The 20066-nt window shown below is 61.8% G+C and overlaps 7 protein-coding genes across 7 annotated transcripts; 4 read left to right on the forward strand and 3 right to left on the reverse strand.

Moving 5' to 3' along the window:
• Positions 1–1975: 1975 nt before the first annotated feature.
• On the forward strand, positions 1976–3931 carry VTJ83DRAFT_1629 (uncharacterized protein; the record flags this gene model as incomplete). Its single annotated transcript, XM_071007809.1, has 2 exons — positions 1976–2057; positions 2382–3931. 2 exons carry the CDS (start codon positions 1976–1978, stop codon positions 3929–3931), a joined length of 1632 nt encoding a protein of 543 aa, XP_070868169.1.
• Positions 3932–5068: 1137 nt separating this feature from the next.
• On the forward strand, positions 5069–7270 carry VTJ83DRAFT_1630 (uncharacterized protein; the record flags this gene model as incomplete). The annotated part of the gene is made up of 1 exon (XM_071007811.1): positions 5069–7270. The coding sequence occupies one exon, from the start codon at positions 5069–5071 to the stop codon at positions 7268–7270; it is 2202 nt and encodes a 733-aa protein (XP_070868170.1).
• A 733-nt stretch (positions 7271–8003) lies between these two features.
• VTJ83DRAFT_1631 (uncharacterized protein) lies at positions 8004–9713 on the forward strand (the record flags this gene model as incomplete). The annotated part of the gene is made up of 1 exon (XM_071007812.1): positions 8004–9713. One exon carries the CDS (start codon positions 8004–8006, stop codon positions 9711–9713), a length of 1710 nt encoding a protein of 569 aa, XP_070868171.1.
• A 586-nt stretch (positions 9714–10299) lies between these two features.
• On the reverse strand, positions 10300–12287 carry VTJ83DRAFT_1632 (uncharacterized protein; the record flags this gene model as incomplete). Its single annotated transcript, XM_071007813.1, has 2 exons — positions 10300–10759; positions 10906–12287. 2 exons carry the CDS (start codon positions 12285–12287, stop codon positions 10300–10302), a joined length of 1842 nt encoding a protein of 613 aa, XP_070868172.1.
• Positions 12288–15801: 3514 nt separating this feature from the next.
• VTJ83DRAFT_1633 (uncharacterized protein) lies at positions 15802–16540 on the forward strand (the record flags this gene model as incomplete). The annotated part of the gene is made up of 3 exons (XM_071007814.1): positions 15802–15851; positions 15968–16028; positions 16115–16540. The coding sequence occupies 3 exons, from the start codon at positions 15802–15804 to the stop codon at positions 16538–16540; spliced, it is 537 nt and encodes a 178-aa protein (XP_070868173.1).
• A 281-nt stretch (positions 16541–16821) lies between these two features.
• VTJ83DRAFT_1634 (uncharacterized protein) lies at positions 16822–18010 on the reverse strand (the record flags this gene model as incomplete). Its single annotated transcript, XM_071007815.1, has 2 exons — positions 16822–17325; positions 17462–18010. 2 exons carry the CDS (start codon positions 18008–18010, stop codon positions 16822–16824), a joined length of 1053 nt encoding a protein of 350 aa, XP_070868174.1.
• A 1159-nt stretch (positions 18011–19169) lies between these two features.
• VTJ83DRAFT_1635 (uncharacterized protein) lies at positions 19170–19790 on the reverse strand (the record flags this gene model as incomplete). Its single annotated transcript, XM_071007816.1, has 1 exon — positions 19170–19790. The coding sequence occupies one exon, from the start codon at positions 19788–19790 to the stop codon at positions 19170–19172; it is 621 nt and encodes a 206-aa protein (XP_070868175.1).
• Positions 19791–20066: the final 276 nt, after the last annotated feature.

Consider the following 20066-nt stretch of genomic DNA (forward strand, 5'->3'; position numbering starts at 1 on the left):
CAAGCCATTCATAACTGTATAAATCCTTTTCATTGTCGGTCCCTGATAGGAAAGTCCTGTCGCTCGCTGGGGACCGCGATGGTTGTTGTGCAAGGCGGGGTTCTTTCTTCTGCGCATCTCGGCTACCTAGCGCCCGCAGGAGAGCCAAAGTGCAGACGTGAATGCTACGGACCACAAGCAGAACGGACAGTCAGGATCCACTCCTTGCAACGCTCTCATCGCGACGCTTTCATCGCAACGCTCTCATGGCAACGCTCCAGGCATGGGCTGGGGCGGGAGCGGAGGCTTGCACCGGCGGAACCCCGGTTGAACCGCGCCGGCCACGTGTGTGGTTGAGTCCAATCACCCACCTCGCGTCCACCCACGGAAGTTGGGAGAGGCCGCCGGCATAGGCTCGGTTGTCAAGATGATGCCGGGTGAGATAATGTCCCCTCGGCGGGTGAATGGGGTCGGGCAACGCGACGACGATGCAAGTCAGCAACCACCAGCAAAGATGCCGGCCCTTGCCAAACCGTTCACCACAACCCGCATGAGGCACTTTCAATCATCATGTCATGCGTGTGTCCCGTCCCTCGTCCTGTCCCAAGGCCCAGCAACCCACCCCCGACAGCAGCTTCATTCATATTGCTGTGTTTCCCAATGTTCGACCATGTCCCCGCTCGGCCCAGGAGGACAACTCTCTCCCGCGGGAACACAGTCCGGCCTAGGGACCATTCAGAGCTAGTAGGCAACGGATTTCTTGGACAGGGCTCGCTTGTGCGACATGTCGGCGCAACCGCCCTTGTCGAACAAGTTGCTATAGTTGCCTGTCTCTTGAAAAGCGAAGGGCATCTTCTTCGAAACGTGTGGGTCAACGGCCCAGAGGGAGGGGAAAGGGCCGAGCGACCGATTGCTGACCTGTCAGCCCGTATTGTATTGGAAGAATGTTGACCAACGCGATGCTTCGTTGAGACTTATAGGTACCTAGGGAAAGTATGAAACTCTGCCAGCTGGAAATGAGGGTTCATTGCATTGCATTGTTGATCCGAGCTGCTTTGTCTTCTTTCCTAGGGCGTCCTACGCTGCAATGTCCAACCTGCTCTTCGCCGCTCAGGGCTTGGAGGGAACCTCTGATCCAATTTGTAAGAGTTCCATGTTGCGGCAAGTTCCACATCGCTGACCGACGTGGACATAGATTCTTCCGCTTTGTGTCTTCCAGTTCGGCGCCGCCCTTAAGAGCTTCCCTCTCCCATTCCTACGTGGAAAAGGGGTTGTCCTGTTGCTTCCTTGCCAAACGCTCTGTGGTTGGCTTGAGAATCCTGTTGAGCCTTTCGTCTGGTTTCCCCTCGACGCTAGGTACCTGACCTTAGGTACCATCCCTCACCAAGGCGCTTCAGAGTCTCGTGCTGGTGTCTCCAATACACATATCGAGTAACTCCGTTCGCAGTTTCCGTTTTTTGGAAGAGGCTCTGGCAAAGAAAGCTACTGCCTAGGCTGTTTTCCTGGTTGCCTTGAGCAACGTGGAAGGACTGATCCTCTGGGGTGTGTTTGAGGAAGGAGCGCCTTGTTCTCCCCAAGAAAGAAAGATCATGTGCCTGGGAATTCGATCTTGAAAACTTGAAAGTTTCTCAGGTATCGGTTATTACCTATCCAAGGCAATGGGATTCCCACTGCCAGCTTTCTTGCAACTCGCGGGCAACAAAGTCCCATGTTGGTCGCGGAAGAGAGCACGGTGCTGGGCGAAAAAGAAACCACCTTCCACCCGAGGCTCCTTCAACACGCGCAGAAGGACAGCTTGTTGTGGCTCGATTTAGGGCAACAACCTCCGTTGCGGCTCTTTAAGCCTTCTCCTCCCCCCCAAATTCCTCCACCGCTGTCGTGGCCCTGCGCCTTCTTCTATGCCCTCGTTTCTCGATCCGCGTCGAACTGAACCGAACCGCAACCTCGCGCCTGAGAGACATGAGCTCCCCGTCTCCTCCAGCTACGAACTTGGACCATGTTTCGAGACAAGCAGCTCTTTTCTCGCCCATCGCAGCCCACCGGCTGTAGCGGAGAGAGCCTCGCACTGGCGTCGACTGGTAAGCGTTCGTTCCTGTTATTCGCTTCATTTCGTCGTCGCGTCGAGGTTCCCGGCGCCTCGACATCCTCAACCTACCTATCATCCCCACCATCTTCCCTGCTCTGTCGTTCCAACAATCCCCTGCTCGGCCACAGAGGCTCTTCGTGGCCGCCTTCCCTCTATCCACCTTCACCTTCAAAACATGATTCCGCGGAATCCAACCCCACTGCCGCCACCTTCATCCCCCATCTCTTTGCTGCATCCTGACCTCGTCGGAGAGCCGGTGGACTCTGCCTCGTTGCCCCATCGTATGCTGCGGCTCCGTCAGCTTATCGTCTAGCAGGATCGTCAGTCACCCGGGAGCAGCACAAGCAGCCCGTCTTCACAACGGTTGGCTCGGTCTACAACCCCAAGCAGCCGACAGCAATCCAGCCGCCGGCTCGTCGTTTGAGAAGCCGTCGATACCCACAGCCCATCCTGCTTCCCAACGGCGGGAGCTTCGTTCCCTTCCCTGAGGCTCTGTTGTCGGCGCTGCCTCTTCCGGACGAGACTCCGCCATCTGCTCCGACCACCGCGTCCCTGCTGAGGGAGTACTCTCCTCTGCAGCAGAACAACGAGCGAGCCGCCAACCCCGCCCACAACCGAGAGAGCGCCATCGCGGCCGGTGACACCATGTCCTCTCCGGACAACCCGTCATCCCCAGCGGAGCTCGGGCATCACGAGAGCGCCATGGCCGACGACCTCTTGACCTCGCGCATCACCGTCAAGGGCCTGACCAACTTGGCCTCTTATCCAAACCCCATGCAGAAGGCGGCCCAAAACACCTTGGCGCGGGCTCGAACCGTGGACCTTGGTCTTGGCCGTCCGGAGACTCCGCCAAGCCAGTCCACCACTCCGGACTTTGCCAAGGGCCGGACCCTGAACCCCTATGGCCCACCTCGTGCCCCGACCGGCCCTCCGGAGCCTCTCAAGGCGGGCCCGCCAGGCCATCGCCCGTTCAGGCCGTCCGTTCTGGATCTGGCCACGAGGAGAAGCGCGGGGGAGGACCAGCCGTCTTTGCCACCGTGCCAGCCTCGACTGCCGGCGGGTCTCTCTTACAGCTTCGACGGCAACGTGGTTCCCCCCGCCGGACCGCGCGGCTGGGATGCCTCCCGTCCAGGCCAGGCACTTGTGAACGAGGCACACGGAAGCTCCCTTGTCCGCAGCGCTCCTGGATCGACGGGCCCAAGCCGCCTCACCACGCCGTGTCCAGTTGACCCGTGTGCTCGGACGAAGGATGGGACGAGGCGCAAGATTTGTGATACCCTGCCGGTGGAGAGGATCAGGCCTTACTACCCCGCCGGGCTCCCTGCAAACTACGATGGACGATACACGCCTGTTACGGACGATTGGCATGCTCGGTATCCTCTTTTTGAGGATGGATCCATGTCCGAGCCATCAACCGACCGTCGTTCCAAGATCGACCGGGACTTTTACGGGGGCGCGGAGGAGCGGATGAAAACCGCGGACCGCGTGGTGCGCGGAAATGGCCCCCAGCTCTCGCGGAATACGGCCGGCGTTATCGGTGAAGAACGGGAACGGGTGCATGGAAGCGTCTTCAGCAGGCAGAATGACGTCGGTCCCAAGGCTGAGCGGCCGTTGATGAGCATCGAGGACGTCAACAAGATGGGCCATGCCGAGATCGTCGAGCCGCTCCTCAGCATGACCCTCGCCACCCTGCTGGGCTACAGGAAGGACGCAGCGGCCATCGGAGCCCATCACCCCTGGGCTGACTGTTTCGTCAAAGCCGAGCCCGACTGGATCGACAAATCGGAGGAGGGCAGCAAGAGCCTCTTCAGGGATGGGGCGGCCAGCCTGAATCCGAGCCCGACGATGGGTCATCGAGGTTCCTGATTCAGCTCGTTTCTCTTCTGCGTTCAGCACATGTCCCCGCCAGCGTTCCGGGTTTGGACGAGGAAGGTCCCATCGCATCGGCGGAAGAAAAGGAGGCCTGTGCGATGTGCTGCGTAGGGAACGCAGCTGGGGTCGCTGTCTTGGAATTTCACTGGAGGAGGAGGACAGGGAAGCAAACAGTCCATGACTCGGAAAGGTTTCATTGGCAGCAGAGCCAGGCGGATTTGGACGGATGATATTGGTGGCAACCAGGACAGCTAGCTAGCTTCTTTGGAGAAGGAACGCCAACGGCTTGGACGACGACAGGTTTCGGTTGGACTATTACATGGAACGAGGTTGTGCGGGAGGTCGATGGCCACGTGTATTCGCTCGAGGTTGTGCTTGCTTCCCGCCCGTCTACCTCAGCATCTGGACCCGAGATTCTGGGTAGGTAGGTTATCTTGCTCCACCTAGCCATGCGCAGTCCCGGCGCAGGGGATAGGCGGGACGGGGTTCCCCAGCAGCAGATGAATCTAGGCGACCCTTGCTTATGATGGTATAAATAGGTATTGCATCCATGTCAGTTTCATGCCTGACGCTTTATCGTGTGCTCGGTTCTCGGTCCACTTCTACACAGTAAGGACATAGGCCCTCAAGGTTCAAACGGCTTTGCCGTTGGGGTGGCGTTGAGATGGCTGAGCCTCGATTACATCACACTTTCGCCATGCTTCCTGAAGCCACCACCAACACCACCACGGCCGCCCTGACCAGCGGGCTTTGGTAATCGGTATCGAGCCTCACAGGCTCTGCAAACTCCGCGGGGCGCAGTCTTCCGCTGACCCGCCCCTTCACCTACTCTGACTCGTTCAACCGCGACGAGTGATTTGAATCTTACCTCGCAATTTTTCAGCGTTTCGATCATGAGTTCCCAGAGGGGAATTGAGGACGCTGATCTCCCAAACGCATCGAGTAATATTAACCGCATCCGATGGGTTCCCATAGCCCTCATGGTCTCACAACCATTTTCTACCGTCGAGCCTCGTCTTGGAGAACCAAGGAGCATCGGCATGCGGTGTCAAGAGCGCTCGTGAGCGACACCCCAAAGAATCATCTTGCCACGGTGACGCCAGAAACGCGGGGCAGCACGCATCCCCGGCCATGGCGACGGCCACGAGACCTCCGAGGGTCGGGCCCTCTCGGCATCCGATGGTCAAGGGCGCAAACTTTGTTCCTCGACCTGCCGGCTCTTCCAAGCTGGGCAACCACCAGCACCGAAACCGGGCATCGTGGAAGAGCGCTTCGGAGGAGATGGATATCGTCCTGGAGCTGATTGACTTCTTCCAAAACATACCTCCGCCGGCAGGAAACTCCATGGCCCTCCGGGACACCGTCCAGATCATGTCCAAGCAGAAGCACGACAGGCTGAGGCGGCTTTGGCCCTTTCGGAAAAAACCAAAGCGCAAAGCGCCCGCGAAGCAGTATCTGCCGCCGAAGCAGCATCAGCGGCCCATCAGGCTTCCCGACTCGGTCGTGGTGGGAACAACCATTGGCGGCTACCGCCACATCGCCATCTCCATCCCGTTTGAGCCTGCGCTTGTGGATGCGCCGGGACCCAGGCCGGACGAGGGAGGAAAGGCCAAGGACGCCAAACGGCGCGCCGCCGAGGCCCACGACACGCCGGAATCGAGGGACAGCCATGCGCCGTCGTCGCTTCTAGGGACCCTGGAAAGGGAGCAAGGCCCTGCAGGGAACCACGAGCAGCCTCCTCTGAGCCCGGCGCCCGCCTTGGTCGGCCCGCCCCAGCCGAGCCCTCCTGCCTCCTCCCCTGAGCTGCCAGCCCCGTCTTGTCAAGCGTCGGCATCCAACGATGCGTCCGCGGGGGCCGCCTCGCCTATCCATACCGGGCTTCGAGGCTTCGCCACCCGCTCGGGGTGCACCTTTGGCGAGCCGTCGGCGGACCGGAGCGACTCTCCTCGCAGCCACCTCACAAGGTCGGAAAGCGCCAACACGGCCAGCTCCGAGGCCATCTCGTCCGACGCAGCCACCGTCGATGTAGAGCCTGCCAAGCTGAACCGCGTCTCCGGGTCCCACGCCTCAGATACGGCCAGCTTCTACACGGCCGACGCGAGCCGCACGCCCAAGACGCATTCCGTCCGGCGCCACTCGGCCGGGTCATCCGAAAGCCTGGCCAGCGGCAGCTCCCTCGCGTCCAACTTCTCGGCCACCTTCTACGAGGGCACCACGCAGACGACGCAGACGTCGGTCGATCAGGCTCCCGACCCGCCAGCCTATGTCGAGTCTCCAACGCTGCCCTGGAATCCCTGGAACCAGCCGGCCCACCAGCCAGGCACGCCCACTCGGGGCAGGTCGCTCAAGTCCTTCCTGGCATCCAAGACGGGCCAGGCAGGGCGCCCCTCGCCGGGAGCGGCGCTCTCCAACAGGCGGCCGATGCGCCGACGAAGGGCCAGGACGCTCGACATGACGACGTCAAGAGCAGGCGCCGAGCTCAAGCCCTTCAGCTGCTCCAGCACGCCCGAGGCCAGCGTCTATCTTGTGTCGACCCAACGGCACAAGGTCATCTCGCCCACCAAGCTTCCGTTGCGACGAAGGAGCTACGACTCTCTCCCGCGCTCCCTGCCGGGCTCCGACGGCGAAGACTGGGACCAAGACTCGGACGAGTCGGACGACGGCAGCGATGAGCCCGACATTCCCCTGCTCCTCCTCAGCCTCCGGATCCTCACCGACTGCTTCGAGAGGCTCAACGAGGGCTCCAACGTTCTGGGTTCGGTGGAGCTCGTGGAGCTGATCAAGCACACGACGCGGGACCTGCGCCGCGTCACGCCGGCGGTGCTTGACGAGTTTGTCAAGAACCGGCCGCCGACGGCGCCCGGGCCCGTGGTCCCGAGCGCCGCCGGCGAGAGCCGGAGCGGGAGCGATGGCCGCAGCGAGAGCGGTCGCAGCTCGAGGCGCGCGTCCGGCGGGGCGCTGAGCAGCGACGGCGGGCGCAGCGTGCGCGCCCATCCCCGCGGCTCTGCTCTTCGGGAGCACGACCCGGCCCGGCGTCACACGTGGGCGGGAGCGCAGGTCTCCGAGCGGAGCCTGCTCCTGGCGGCGGCCTTGCTGAGCAGCCGGCAGCAGTCGCGGCACGAGGCGTCGCCGCGGAGCGCCAGCGCGAGGAGGACCACCATCGTCGGGTACCCGGCGCTGGACACCCTGAGAGAGGAGCAGGACCAGCAGCACCAAGAAGCGGCATGGGGTCGGCCGCCGAAGGCGGTGTCCGTGTCGGCGGCGGATGACCCGCAGGGCCTGCAGCATTTGGAGTCGGTCATGAACGAGCTTGTGCTCCTGATGAAGCGTTGAAGCCGGGGGGCTGGGACACAAGACCATGCTATGACATGACAACATGACACCTTTTTTTTTTTCTTCTTCTTTGGCACCGCTCGTTCGGTATATCGATTTAGATTTCCTAATTCTTTCTGGTATAACGACCTTTTTCTCCCAAGAGAGCTGATCAACAACAACAACAACAAAAAGGATGTGGACAAGCCGGCCAGCCAGCCAGCAAAGCCAGCCTCTTGGGTTTGGAGGCATGGAGAACAAAAGTTTGGAAATGCAATTATCCAATTATCCCGTTCTGATATGGTCCGTGCCGGCCTCGTCGGATGGTTGTTTTACCGCATAACTACCGTTATTAGATACCCGTTAGTTAGTCTTGGAGTTATTATCACACTGTAGCACTAAAAAAGAGGGTCCGGCCTTGTTGCATCCGGCTTCTTCCGTCTTTCATCCTCCCGTCTCAACGACACCCCTTCGCTACAACTAGCGTGAGCTTACCCGATCCCCTCTTCTGCCTCGGTCCGGGATATACCAGCATGGCTCAGGTGTGAATGGAACCAGCTCCACGCTGCTGGCTTGGCTGTTGACCCCGACGAGGTGCCTCCAAGCGCCGAAGTTCTCCTATCGGACTTGCAAGATTGGTTGGGAAACGAGACATGTAAAGCAAGCAAGCATCCTCGATGGCCCTGCAAGCGACCATGGTTGATCGGGTCTATGCCGCATACCAACCATCTTCGCTCCCTGCATCTCCCTGAAAATGCGTTCCGGGAAGACGAGGTCTCCTCCCGGTCTGGCCTGGACCGCAGCCCTCCTCTTCCAAGGGCTGGCGGCGAGTGCCCTCGGCTTCGACTTCGCCTTTGACGTCCGAGAAGCCACCATCGAAAGCCTGCATGATGCCCTCTTCACCCGCAGCGTGACGTGCCGAGCCATCGTCTCGTCTTTTCTCGCCCGCATCGAAGACATCAATCCTCTCATCAACGCCGTGACGTCCCTGAACCCCGACGCCCTCTCGGCCGCCGACGCCTTGGACGACAGGATCGCGGCCGGGAACGCGACGGGCCCCCTCTTCTGCGTCCCCTTCTTGGTCAAGGACAACTTCGACGTGGCGGGCTTGAGCACCACGGGCGGCTCTCGGGCCCTGGCCCACCACGTCCCCGCGAGCCACGCCCCGACGGTCCAGGCGTTGATCGACGCGGGCGCCGTGCTCCTCGGCAAGACCAACCTGCACGAACTGGCCCTGGAAGGCCTCACGGTCAGCTCGCTGGGCGGGCAGACGCTCAACCCGTACGACGTGACCCGCACGCCGGGGGGCAGCAGCGGGGGCAGCGGCGCCGCCGTCGCCGCCAACCTGGCCGTCTTCGCCACGGGCACCGACACGATGAACTCGCTCCGCAGCCCGGCCAGCGCCAACGCCCTGGTCAGCTTCCGCCCGACGCGCGGCCTGATCTCCCGGGCGGGCGTCATGCCCGTGAGCTTCACGCAGGACGCCGTCGGCGCCATGGCGCGCACGACCCAGGACGTGGCCGTCGTCTTGGCCGTCATGGCCGCGGGCGCCGGCTTGGATCCCCGCGACAACGCGACGAGCGCCTGCCCGCCGGATGCGCGCAAGAGGGACTACCGTCCGCCTCCGCGCGGCGGCGGCCTCGAGGGCCTGCGCTGGGGCGTGCTTCGCGGCTTCTTCAACGCCACCGCCTCGCCCGAGACCACGCCCGTCAACGAGGTCATGGCGCGCGTCGAGTCCAAGCTGGTCGCGGCCGGCGTCGAGCTCGTCGACATCACCGATCCCGCCTACGACCCGCTCGCCATCGCCAAGCTGGACGTCCAGCGGTTTGAGCTCCGCGAGATGCTCGACGCCTACCTGGCCGCCGCGACCCCCGCCGCGACCCCGCCGCAACCCCGCCGCAGCCCCCGCCGGCCCCGTCCCACCAGCTTCCGCAGCCTGTACGAGAGCGGCCGGTTCCTCGTGATCCCCGCGCAGTACGAGCTCGTCCGCCGCGCGTCGCGGTCCTCGACGGCCGACCCGGCCTACCGCGAGGCCCTGTCGGGCATCCAAAACCTCACCCGCGCCCTCGAGTCCACGTTCGCTCGGCACCGCCTCGACGCCCTCGTCTACCCGGAGCAGAGGAACCTCGTCGTCCGGCTCGGCGCGCCCTCGCAGGCGGGCCGGAACGGCATCCTCGCCGCCCTGACGGGGCATCCCGTCGTGTGCGTGCCCGCCGGGTACTCCCCGCCGTCGGCCGACGCGCCGGCCGGGGTGCCCATCGGCATGGAGATCCTCGGGCGGCCGTGGAGCGAGGACCGGCTGCTGGCGATGGCCCAGCGCGTCGCGAGGGACGTGGCGCCCGCGAGGCGCATGCCGCCGTTTGCGAACCGCGCGGTCGAGCCGCGGGGGTACGCTGCGGTTCCGGACCTGAAGCCGGACGCTGGCAACGTTCCGGCCGCGTACCCGCTGGGCGTTCTTGGTTGAGCAGCATTGCATCATCATCATCATCGTCGTCGCCGTTGTCGTCGTCGTTCGTCGTCGTTGTCGTACCCGCCACGTGTTTCTCCGTTTCTGTTGGGTGGGGGTTTCTTGGGTGCGCGGCGAAGAAGAAGCGTTTGCAGTGAGAGGACCGGACGGCCTGTTTACGCCGCTTGCAAGACGGAGAGGGACGACGACGACGACGACGACGACGACGAAAAGAGGCCCTTGGGAATTTCCCACCGATTACGCGGTCTATGGAGAGCACAGGGTCAAAACAAAGGGGGGGGAGTGAAATGCATGTCATTGAAGAATAGAACAAGAAAATGGGTATCAATGCACTCCGGGACACTCTCTGTCGACGGAGATGCCGTGGTGAAAGAAGAATGAGAAGAAGAAGAAGAAGAAGAAAGCCAAACGCCATGCACACGAGGCCAGATATATCCAACCCGGACCCCCCAACCCCCTCTCTCCTCTTTCCCTGGCGTCTCAAAGCAATATACAATACAATTAACCCAACACCCTTCCCTTTTTTTTTTCTCTCTCTCTCCGTCCCCATCGATCCTTACGAGCAGACACTGCGCCACCCCCATCACCACGTAAAGCTCTCCTCCACAAAGTCCACGACGGTATTGTGCGCCTGCACCTGCCTCACGGCGTCGCGGACGTCGTCGGCGAGAGCGCCGGGCCCGCACACGGACACGCACATGGCGCCCATCTGGTCGGCGACCTCCTTGGCGAGGAGCATGGGGATGTTGGGCCGGCCGGGGAACATCTGGACGGTGGTGGAGTTGGAGACGACCTGGCTGACGGCCTTGGGCCGCGTCACGAAGAGGCGGATCTGCAGGATGTCCTTGCGGTTGGGCAGGCGCAGGATCTGGTCCATCCAGGGGCGGGCCCACTCGAGGACGGCGTAGTCGCGCACGATCCAGACGAGCGTCACGCGCCGCGTCGCCACCGTGCCGGCGTTGTACCCCTCGATGAGGTGGCGCAGGTAGCTGATCTGGTGCGTGATGCCCGTCGCGCCCGCCACGAGCACGCAGTGGCCGTAGCTGTCCATGCTGTGGTGGCCGGCGTAGGGGCCCTCGAAGGCGGCCCGCATGGTGAGCGCCCGCCCGTGGTTGCGCCGGGCCGCCGCCGCGGCCTTGTCGTAGAGCTTGCGCGTCATGCCCGTGTGCGCGCCGATGATGAAGGAGACGGTGGTCCCGACGGCGCGGCGGCGGGCGCCGGGCCGTCGCCGGCCAAGGACGCCGAGGACGACGCCGAGGACGAGGACGAGGACGAGGGCGAGAGCGGGGAGAACCGGTCCTTCTCGGCGACGGGCAGGAGGCCGGGGCGGTCGTCGTGGCGGTAGCGGTGCTGGTACCAGGCGATGGAGAAGGGGTGGCTCTCCCAAAAGTTGGCGCCGGCGAAGCGGAGGTAGGCGTGCTGGCCCGGCTTGACGTTGACGAAGCGCGGGAGGTGCATGGTGACGCGCACGGCCTCGCCCGGCATGGGCTCGACGACGGCCTCGGTGAAGCCGCGGCCGGACCAGTTGGCGTAGGCGAGGCGGAGCATGCGCGCGGCGCGGTCGGCGAACCACAGGGCCAGGATGGCCAGGACCCAGGGGATCTGGGGCAGGCCGCCGTGCACGCTGGCGGTGACGCAGTGGACGTAGGTGCAGACGAAGGCGACGAGGGCCAGGAGGATGTGGCCGTTGAGAAAGGTCTCGTAAAAGGCGTGGCGCACGGGCGACAGGGCGAGGACCAGGAGGAGCGCCATGGCGGCGACGCCGACGGTGCCGGACGCGATGAAGGGCTCGTGCAGGATCCTATGCCGCACGCCGGCCCACCCGTTGTCGGCGACCTGGACGACGGCCCAGGCGGCGAAGTGGACGACGACCTCGGCCACCGACATGCGCCCGATCCAGCGGTGCAGGAGGTTGTACGTGTCGAAGCTCACGTTGAGCAGGCCGATGAGCGGGTTGTTGCGGCCGGCAAAGATGATGAGCGGCACCATGTTGACGACCGACAGCGTGCCCGAGCGGCCGCGGACCTCGGCGCAGAGGGCGTACTTGTTCTCGTTGTTCCAGTCGAGCACGAACATGTAGGCGACGTTGCTCGCCAGGTAGACGAAGAGGATCAGGGCGTGAAGCCTCGACGGCAGCGTGCCCATGTTGACGGCGCTCGAGAGGCGGATCTCGCGGTTGTGCCGCTTCTTCCACAGCGGGGCGTAGATGAGCCCCGTCTTGAGGCCCGGCATCCGGTGCCACTGGCTCACCTTCCAGTACTCCTGCTTGTGGCCCGGCTGCGACATGGCCGCCACGAGCCGCAGCTTCGCCCACGCCAGGCTGCCTATCCTGACCAGCAGCATGACGAAGCCCATGAACCCCAGGGTCCACCAGAGGATGTCGGTGAAGAGCATGTTGACGGGCTGGTTCACGCCGTTGAGGCCCGTGTTGTAGGGCGAGATGGTGGAGCTCGGGGTGGGCGCCGTCGTGTGGGCGGCCAAGGCCGTTGATGCCGCCGCATCTTGGATCTGTGAGGACGCCGAGGTGGCCGTGAGGACGAGCGTCGGCTCGCCGGGGGCTCGTGGGACCATGGTGGATGGTAGAGCCAAGGAGGAGGAGCGGTGTTCAAGTCAAAAGTCTCAAGCGAAACCGCGGGTTTCGAAAAGGTTGTCGAAGAAAAAACGATGTCCCCCTCTTCTTGCTATCGTTGGCAAGAAGGTCCTGTTGGGGGATTTAATGTGTTGTATAGGCGGGCTCGAATCGGTAGCTCCAAGGGATTGTGTTATTGAAGGCCAGACGTTCCCATTGTAAGTCTGACAATAGCCACAACAGACGAGGGTCTTGAGGATTGTATCGCAGTGAAGCCGAGCACTTCGGGGTCGAACCAATCAACAAACTCCCAGGAGTCGGTAAGAGGTCGAACAAAGCGGCGAATGAAGAGGTCGACGCCGTCGGCGCAAATGGCGGGGCCTTTGTAAGTGCTTGTGTGGGGATCGGACCAAAGGTCTCTTGTTGTTGTTGTTGTTGTTGTTGTTGTTGTTGTGCCGTCGTCGTAGTCGTTGTCGTTGTCGGTCGACAGAGCTCGTCCAGCCACGCTCACACACGCAGAGACAGAGAGAGAAAGTGGCTTTTCCAGAAAGCTGTTCTGTATATATGTTGAAGGAAGGGGGATGATGACGGGATGCCGTCGCACGCAGGCTCACGTTCAAAAGAGTGAGGGTCAAGTCACAACACCGGTGAGCTTGCCGTGGCCAACCCAATGCTGAGTCGATGTATTGGGTTGCGTGTAAGAGAGACAGAGAGGAGGGAGAGAGACTGGCTGGCTGGCTGGCTGGCTGGCTGGCTGGGAATGCTGCAGACCAGGTCAGAGGGAAGGGAATGGATGAGTGACACAACCGCACAGCGCGTGTCGAACCAGATGTACAGATGCACTCGTATGCAGTCAAGAAGAGAACGAGACCACACCAACGGGGCCTCGGGTATATGGCTGTCCTGCGAACCCGGGAAGGGAGGAAGAGGAAGAGGAGGAAGAAGGTGGCTACGTCGAGGGAGGCCTGGGAGGAAGAAACCCATCAGCACTGCGCCTCCATGCCCGAAGCCACCGACGGCTTATAAGAGACAACCACGTCCAAGGTTCCATCAACACCCACGGCCCGGCCGAAGCAAAGCCATTCACCGTTCTGCCCCCGTCACCCCCCCCCCTGACTCGGGGCGCAACGTACGATGATCGGGTCGCCTGGGGCGGAACATGGCTTTCCTAGGCGCATCGAGGTCCAACCGACCTGACGGGAGGGACTCGGGCGCAGGCCCACGGCTCCGCGAACGCACGACGAACCACGGCGGCCCTGGCAGGGCCCTATCAAGCCGCTCTCCTTGGCCCGGCCACGGCATGTTCCACGCTGGATCCGACTCAGGGACACCGAGGGCTGGAAGCCGACCACGCAGGCACCGTGCAGGCCGCGCTGACGGGCAAGACGGACGAGAACGCGAAATCATAGGGTGAAAGCCGCTCGGGGAGGTTGGCGGTGGATTTCAGATGCCCATGCAGCGGAGCGGGATACCGACGCTGATTGGCCGTGCGTTTCGTGGGGCGTTCCTTAGCCCCCCCTTGTCCCCTCTCTCAACCCCCGCCGTCGCTTTTTCTCCCTGTTTGCCTCCCCCTGGGACCGAGCTGGACCCCGTGAGGGCGGTGACGGCGGAGGCCACCTGCAGGCTCGCGTGGCGAAAACGCCTTGACCACACCCCAAAAGGAAGCACCGTCGCAGCGGAAGCCGAAGAGAGATTTCAAGGCTGGGAGGAGGGGAGGGGGGCCATGCGACCGTGCAACCATGCCGACCATGATGTACTGCGTACTGTTGTACTATACATGTCGTCACCCCCTGGACGAGCGGCCCGGAAGATCATGCTCCACCACCATCTCAGATCTCCCACCTTGTTGACGTCCAGCCAAATGCGACCACGCCATCGTGCATCTTTGGTCGCCTTGCTTTTCAAAAAGTTCCTCGGCAGCTTGCATTGCCTCTTGGGGTGGCTTCTCACATCTCGATCGGGCTTCTTGTCGTCGTCAGCCAAGCCTCCCTGCCGAAGGTCGATGTGCATATATTACCGTGTATGCGCATAGACCGCCGTGTTGGGAACGGAACGGACGGCGCTGCGGATGCCACGAGCCCGAGCATGAACGAGCACGGAAGGATCGGGTCGTGACTCCGACGATGTCTCGACCATCCTGGCCAAGCTCACCTCCACCCGGTTCGTCATCATGCCATGCTGCAGGACGGACGGCCTCTGTGCCGTGGTTGCGGCCAGCGAATCCGAGGGAGCGAGAGAGGGCGAGGATTTGCTTGAGGCTCTGCGGCCGCGCCCAGGTGCGTCCGCAAGGGGGCTTCTGGAAACAAGCCGGCGATCTCTGCCCAACGGAGAGAGGAGGATGTGTTTGGTGTGAAGCGTCGATCGGCTTGGCCGCCCTCCATTTCCCTCCATGAAGAAGACACGACACCCCTGCGAAAACCGCCCTTCCCCGTAAAAGCATCATCATCATCATCATCATCATCAACAACAATCACATCATCTCCGGGTGGAGGAAGCTCTTCTTCATGGAGCTCGTTCCGGTCCTGGGCGGAGGGCCAATCTCTCGGGACCTTGTCCCCGTCGCCGTCGTCGCCCTGGCGCGCCCGCCCGTCCTGGCCATGTACGAATAGGGAAACCGTCGCTAATTCTCCGGGTTGAAGCGATGGTGCGGAACGAAATGAGAGGGGCAGCCCTCATGATTGTTGAGCCCATCGAGCCGTTGCCGGCGATGACGCCAAGCTTCAACCCGCCGTCGATCCCTTTGACGTGGCTTGATGCGGTCTTGGTGGAAAGGGACCTCGCAGGTTGTGTCGATGTCTCGGTCCTTGACAATGTGCTCTGCAGATCCGGGCTGCGTTGCAATCCTTGGGTTGCACGATCCGAGGTCGCGTCCACGTCCCGCCACCCTAGCCATGCCGTGCTTCCAAAGGGTGCTACAAAGTAGTAGTTTACTGCTATAGTGACTAACCGGTACATGCGCATCATTCTTCTTCCCTTTGTATGCTCAACCATGGTTCCGGGTTGGGAAACCCATCGCAGGTCGCTGCCCGATTCGGGACCGGGCCTGTGCGAGATGGGCATTGCGCACTGTGAGCTCCCCCGGCCGTGCGGGAAGAAGCGGGAGGCTGGGATTCAACTGAGGACGTGGGAAAAAGGGAATACGCAGTAGACGGGCGAAGCGTGATATGGTTGCCCTGTCCATGTCCAGAATGCCATCCCTTGCATCCCCATCATTGCAAGCCAACGGGCAGGCGGACCAAGCCCCTCGAAAGAGATGTGTTTATCATGTTGCAATGGTGCTGTGCTGTTGTTGCATGGTTGATAAGACCGTGCGAATTCTTGTCCAGCCACGCACTGTGTCTGCCGGCAAGATCCGGACAAACCTGACGAACGCCAAGCATCCCAATCACCTGCCTTGCTATCGACAAAAGACGACCGACGACCCTCACGGCAGAGACGACGCCGACCGAAACCACGCCCAGCCCTGCAGCTGCGAAGCGCCAATTGACCCATCTGCCCTTCGTCATCTATCCAGCCATGGGTTCGAGCGCCTCCAAGCCCGATTCGGCGCCGCATGTGTGGAAGGCGTGCGTGGAAATCCCGCCTCTCAAAGCTTGCACTGGGGAGAAAGAGACTCCAAAGAGCGAGAGAGAGAGAAAAAAAGACAGCTCTCCAAGCTAACCCACCCTGTTTCTCGGTCCAGGTCAGCGCCGCCCACGGGAGTGTCGCAGCATCTCGTCGAGTCCATCGAGGGTAGCCATGAGGTTCGCCACGCCTAAGCAGCACCAACCTCCCCCCCGCATCGAACCGGGCATCGTAGCTAACCGTACCCTCCCTCCGACGACACCAGACCGACGTGTCCCGCCTCCAAGCCCTCGAGCTCCACATCCAAGAGCGCGTCGCCGCCGAGCTGAAGCGCCTGCGCGCCCAAGAAGCCGAGGGGCTGCGCGAGGCCCAGAAGAAGCTCTCGGAGCTGCCCGCCGCCGCCGACGAGGACCAGCCGCAGGACGACGGCGCCCGCCAGCAGCAGCAGCAGCAGCTGACGGGTCCCACCCGGCACGAGGTGTCCAAGGCGATCGACGGCCTGCGGGCCAGGCTCGAGGAGCGGCGCCAGGTGCGCCCGCTGCCCGACGGCCTGGAGCGCGCGCGCAACGAGGTGACGAGGTGCCTGCGCGAGAACGACCGGCGCCCGCTCAACTGCTGGCGCGAGGTGGAGGCCTTCAAGGAGGAGGTCCGGAGGTTGGAGAAGGGGTGGGTCGACAAGGTCGTGAGCTAGAGGATGGCAAGAGCGGTGGGGAGAGACGAGGAGGAGGAGGGGGAGGAGGATGGTGTGGGTAGGGTTGAAAAACAAGGAAGAGGGTTGGTTGCTAAGGGTCTGGACTTTGGTCTGTCCATGGGCGGCGGCGGCGGACCCGTGGCGCGCTGTATAACCACCACGGACGTGAGCGTGTATTCGACATGGGCCGTTGGCCCGGAAAAGACTAGGGCATTGGGTTTCTACTGGCTGTTATAGACGTGTACGAGGCGATGAGGGCTCTGCTCTCGGCTTTTTTGGCTTTATACGACGCGCTGCTCGTGTAGCACAAAATCGATGATGGCCTCCTCGGCCAGATCTTCGCGGAGCTCCCTGTCGGTCGCCGCCCGAGCCCGCTCGAGCTCGAGCTGCTCGCGCCGCCGGAGACCCTCCTGGCGCTTGCGCTCCCTCCTCTCCAGCGAGTCTTCCCGATCCCGCCGCTTCTCGGCGGCCTTGAAGGCGGCCTCAAGCGCCGCATCGAAGCGGGCAATGCGCTTTTGGTTCTCCGCGAAGCGCTCGTTGGCGATCTGCACCAGGGTTTGGAGATGCTGCGGCGGCACCAACAACCGGCGGGCCCCGTCCGTCTCGGCCGCGATCAGCGACTCCAACGAGAGCCCCATGGACCGCACGGCGACCATGGGCGTCGCCTCGTCGTGGCTCTGACGGCCCGTCAGGCTCACCGCGCCCGTCTCGCGAAATCCAGCCTCCATGCCTGCTTGGATGACCAGCTGGGCGTGTTCCACAGAAGCGGTCAAGACGTGGAGAATCTATGCCCGCGTTGCACACAGTCAGCCGATCCATCATCACCTTGACACGAACGAGCTCCGGGCCCAAGAGATGGATGAGGGAGGTGGAGACCCCCCCTAAAAAAAAAAAAAAAAAAAGAAAAAGAAAAAAACCCACCATCGGCTCAAACTTGAAATGTATGAGCCTCGACGAGTCGTTCAGAGCAGGATACCCGACCGTTTCTTCCCTTCCTCCTCCTCCTGGCCGCGGCTCCCACCGCCCGAGCAAGAGCCGCTCGTACCCCTCGAGACCCTCTACCACCTCCCCCACCGGATCGTGCGAGACAAACAGCCACTCCCCGCCTCCCTTCCCGCCCGCCGCGCTCGCCGTCGTCGCCGGGCCGCTCTTTTCCCTTTCCTCCGCAGACGCGGTCGCCACGGAGGCCCCTCTTCCTCCTCCTTCTCCTCCTTCTCCTCCTCCGCCGCCGCCGCTGCCCCCCCTGGGACCCTCAAGGTACACGCTCACCCTCCCCGCGCAGCTGCTCGTGGTGACGAGCCCCTCGCGGGCGTTGAGGCGGTCGATAAGCTCCCGCAGGCCCGCGTCGACGGAGCCCTTGGGCGAGGCGTCGACGTACTCTCCCTCGGGCCGGGCCAGGTCGGCGAGGATCTTTTGCTTTTTAAGAGTAAAGGCCCGTCCGGGGGTGGGGAGCGGGTGCGGTTTTCCCATCTTGTCTTTTTCTTTCTTTCTTTCTTTCTTCCTTCTTTTGTTTTCTCTTCACGTTTTTTTTTTTTTTTTGGGGGGGGGGGGGGAGGGGGTTCTTTGGCGGGATGAGACAGCTATCTCCGCTCTTGATGGTATGTAACTATCTCTGTGGTGTTCGTGTGGTTCCGTAGTGTAGAGAAGAGCTATGTGGGTCTGGTCTTTTCGCACGAATATGAGAACGTCTCGCCGGGTCTGGACCTGACCTGTGGGTTGGTTGTGGCGATGATGGGATTTGTGGTATGGGTTCGCTGTTTTGAGAAACAAAATGAAAAAGCACCTAGCTAAGTCGATGAAATGGAACGTAGTGAGAGATGAACTCATGGCTGGTGTTGTACAGAGATGGAGAAGAGGTGTGGGTGCTAGTGTCACGTGTTTTGGTGGTATCAACCCGTTGCCCCCCCTTTGTATTCCCCAACTCTCTGATTGTTGAAGATACAACGGTCACCACGTCGAGTCTCATGCTGTGAGAATAGGAATACCGTGATGTATAAGACCGGTGTGGCGTGGGCTGGCTTGACGGTAGTTTATGACAGAGCATGCTTGTCAGAAGAGCGTCGTCGAACAGTTCGTTCCTCGTTCCTCCATCAACATCTGTGAGACCCGGCCTATGGAGACTACAGCGCACGAGCGTTGACCGGTTCAACACAATTGACATCGACCGGCTTGAAACTATGAGCCAGAGATGGTACAGAACACCCAAGTTAAGCAGGGGAAACACGTGATCCGCTACGTCGGTGCCGGAGCCGAGCGGCAGCGAAGAGAACAACCATGCCTTCGGGGCGCCATACATCCATACGTCATCGGGAGAAGCATCCACATCGGCAGAACCCCCAGCATCACCCTGTACATATGCCAAAGGCCAGAGATCCTATCAGAAGCTTCATTGCGCGTTGGTTCTTGCGATTGAGCGGATAAGACCAGGGATCTGCCGTGGTGTCCGAAGGGTGAAGCATGCTCCCCGGGGAAGACGAACAAGAGGCGAGACGATTCAAGGCTTGCGAGCACCATCTGGCCCGTACTGCGGAAGGGTACCCCTACACCTCAGCTGTCGTCCAAGGCCACGGCGACCCACGGAGCCAAGGACTCGGATGTAGAACACGCACGCCGTGGCGTGGGCTGAGCGTCAATAGCCCGACGGGCCCGGGTATCGATCCGAGATACGAATGGAGAGCTTGGTTCCTAATTCTGCCGAACCGTCCGAGGGGCAATCGCGGATGAAGGTTGGGGGGAGCAGGCGTGTGCATGAATGACTGAGGAACACCGCCGCACTTTGGCTCCTGGATCCGGCGTTGCTTTTCCATTCTCCCGAGCGTCTCCCTTGCGGGGGCGACGTCCAAGGGGGCGACGCCCAAGGGGACGTCTTTGACAGCGAGAGAGCAGAGGCAGAAACACCCACACAACACGTGGGCCGGGGGGTATGCCCGTGAGGCGCCTTGGCAGATGTCGTCAGCTTGGTCGACTGACCGAAGGAAGGGCTGCCAGGCTTCACAGCCATGGGGTTGATGCGGGTGATGGGGTCGGAACGGGCATGGCCAAGGTTGAAGGGTGCAAGCAAAGTGCTTCGACGACGTAGCCTGTCGGCACGGCTAGGGTCATGAGTCTGGCATAGGAGCTCAAGAAGAGAGAGGCCCAGGGGTTGGGGTTGACCAGCCTCTTGAAGGCGCGGAACATTGTCCTCGGGCTGTGGCAGAGCGTGGGAAAACGTATGTCTCAGGGGGCACACCAAGCTGGCAGAGCAATCCATCAAAACGTTTGTGGAATGCAAACAAAAGCTACCAAGAGTTTCTCTCTTGCCGTGTTGATTGCTTTGCCATCTTCAGAAAACCGCAAGGCAGAACGTTCGTTCGTGATCTGGTGATGCTGGACAAAAGTCGATCGATGGTTGCTGTTTGGAGGGGTAACTACCGCCATCGAAGCGGGGTTGCTTGGGCGACCCTAACCCTGAATGGATGAAACGGCTTGGACAAGAACAAGAACCACACGAGATTTGGGTCTCGAACGACAGCAAGACCACCACGAA

This window comes from Remersonia thermophila, chromosome 2 (genome assembly GCF_042764415.1).
Source record: "Remersonia thermophila strain ATCC 22073 chromosome 2, whole genome shotgun sequence".
NCBI lineage: Eukaryota > Fungi > Ascomycota > Sordariomycetes > Sordariales > Chaetomiaceae > Remersonia > Remersonia thermophila.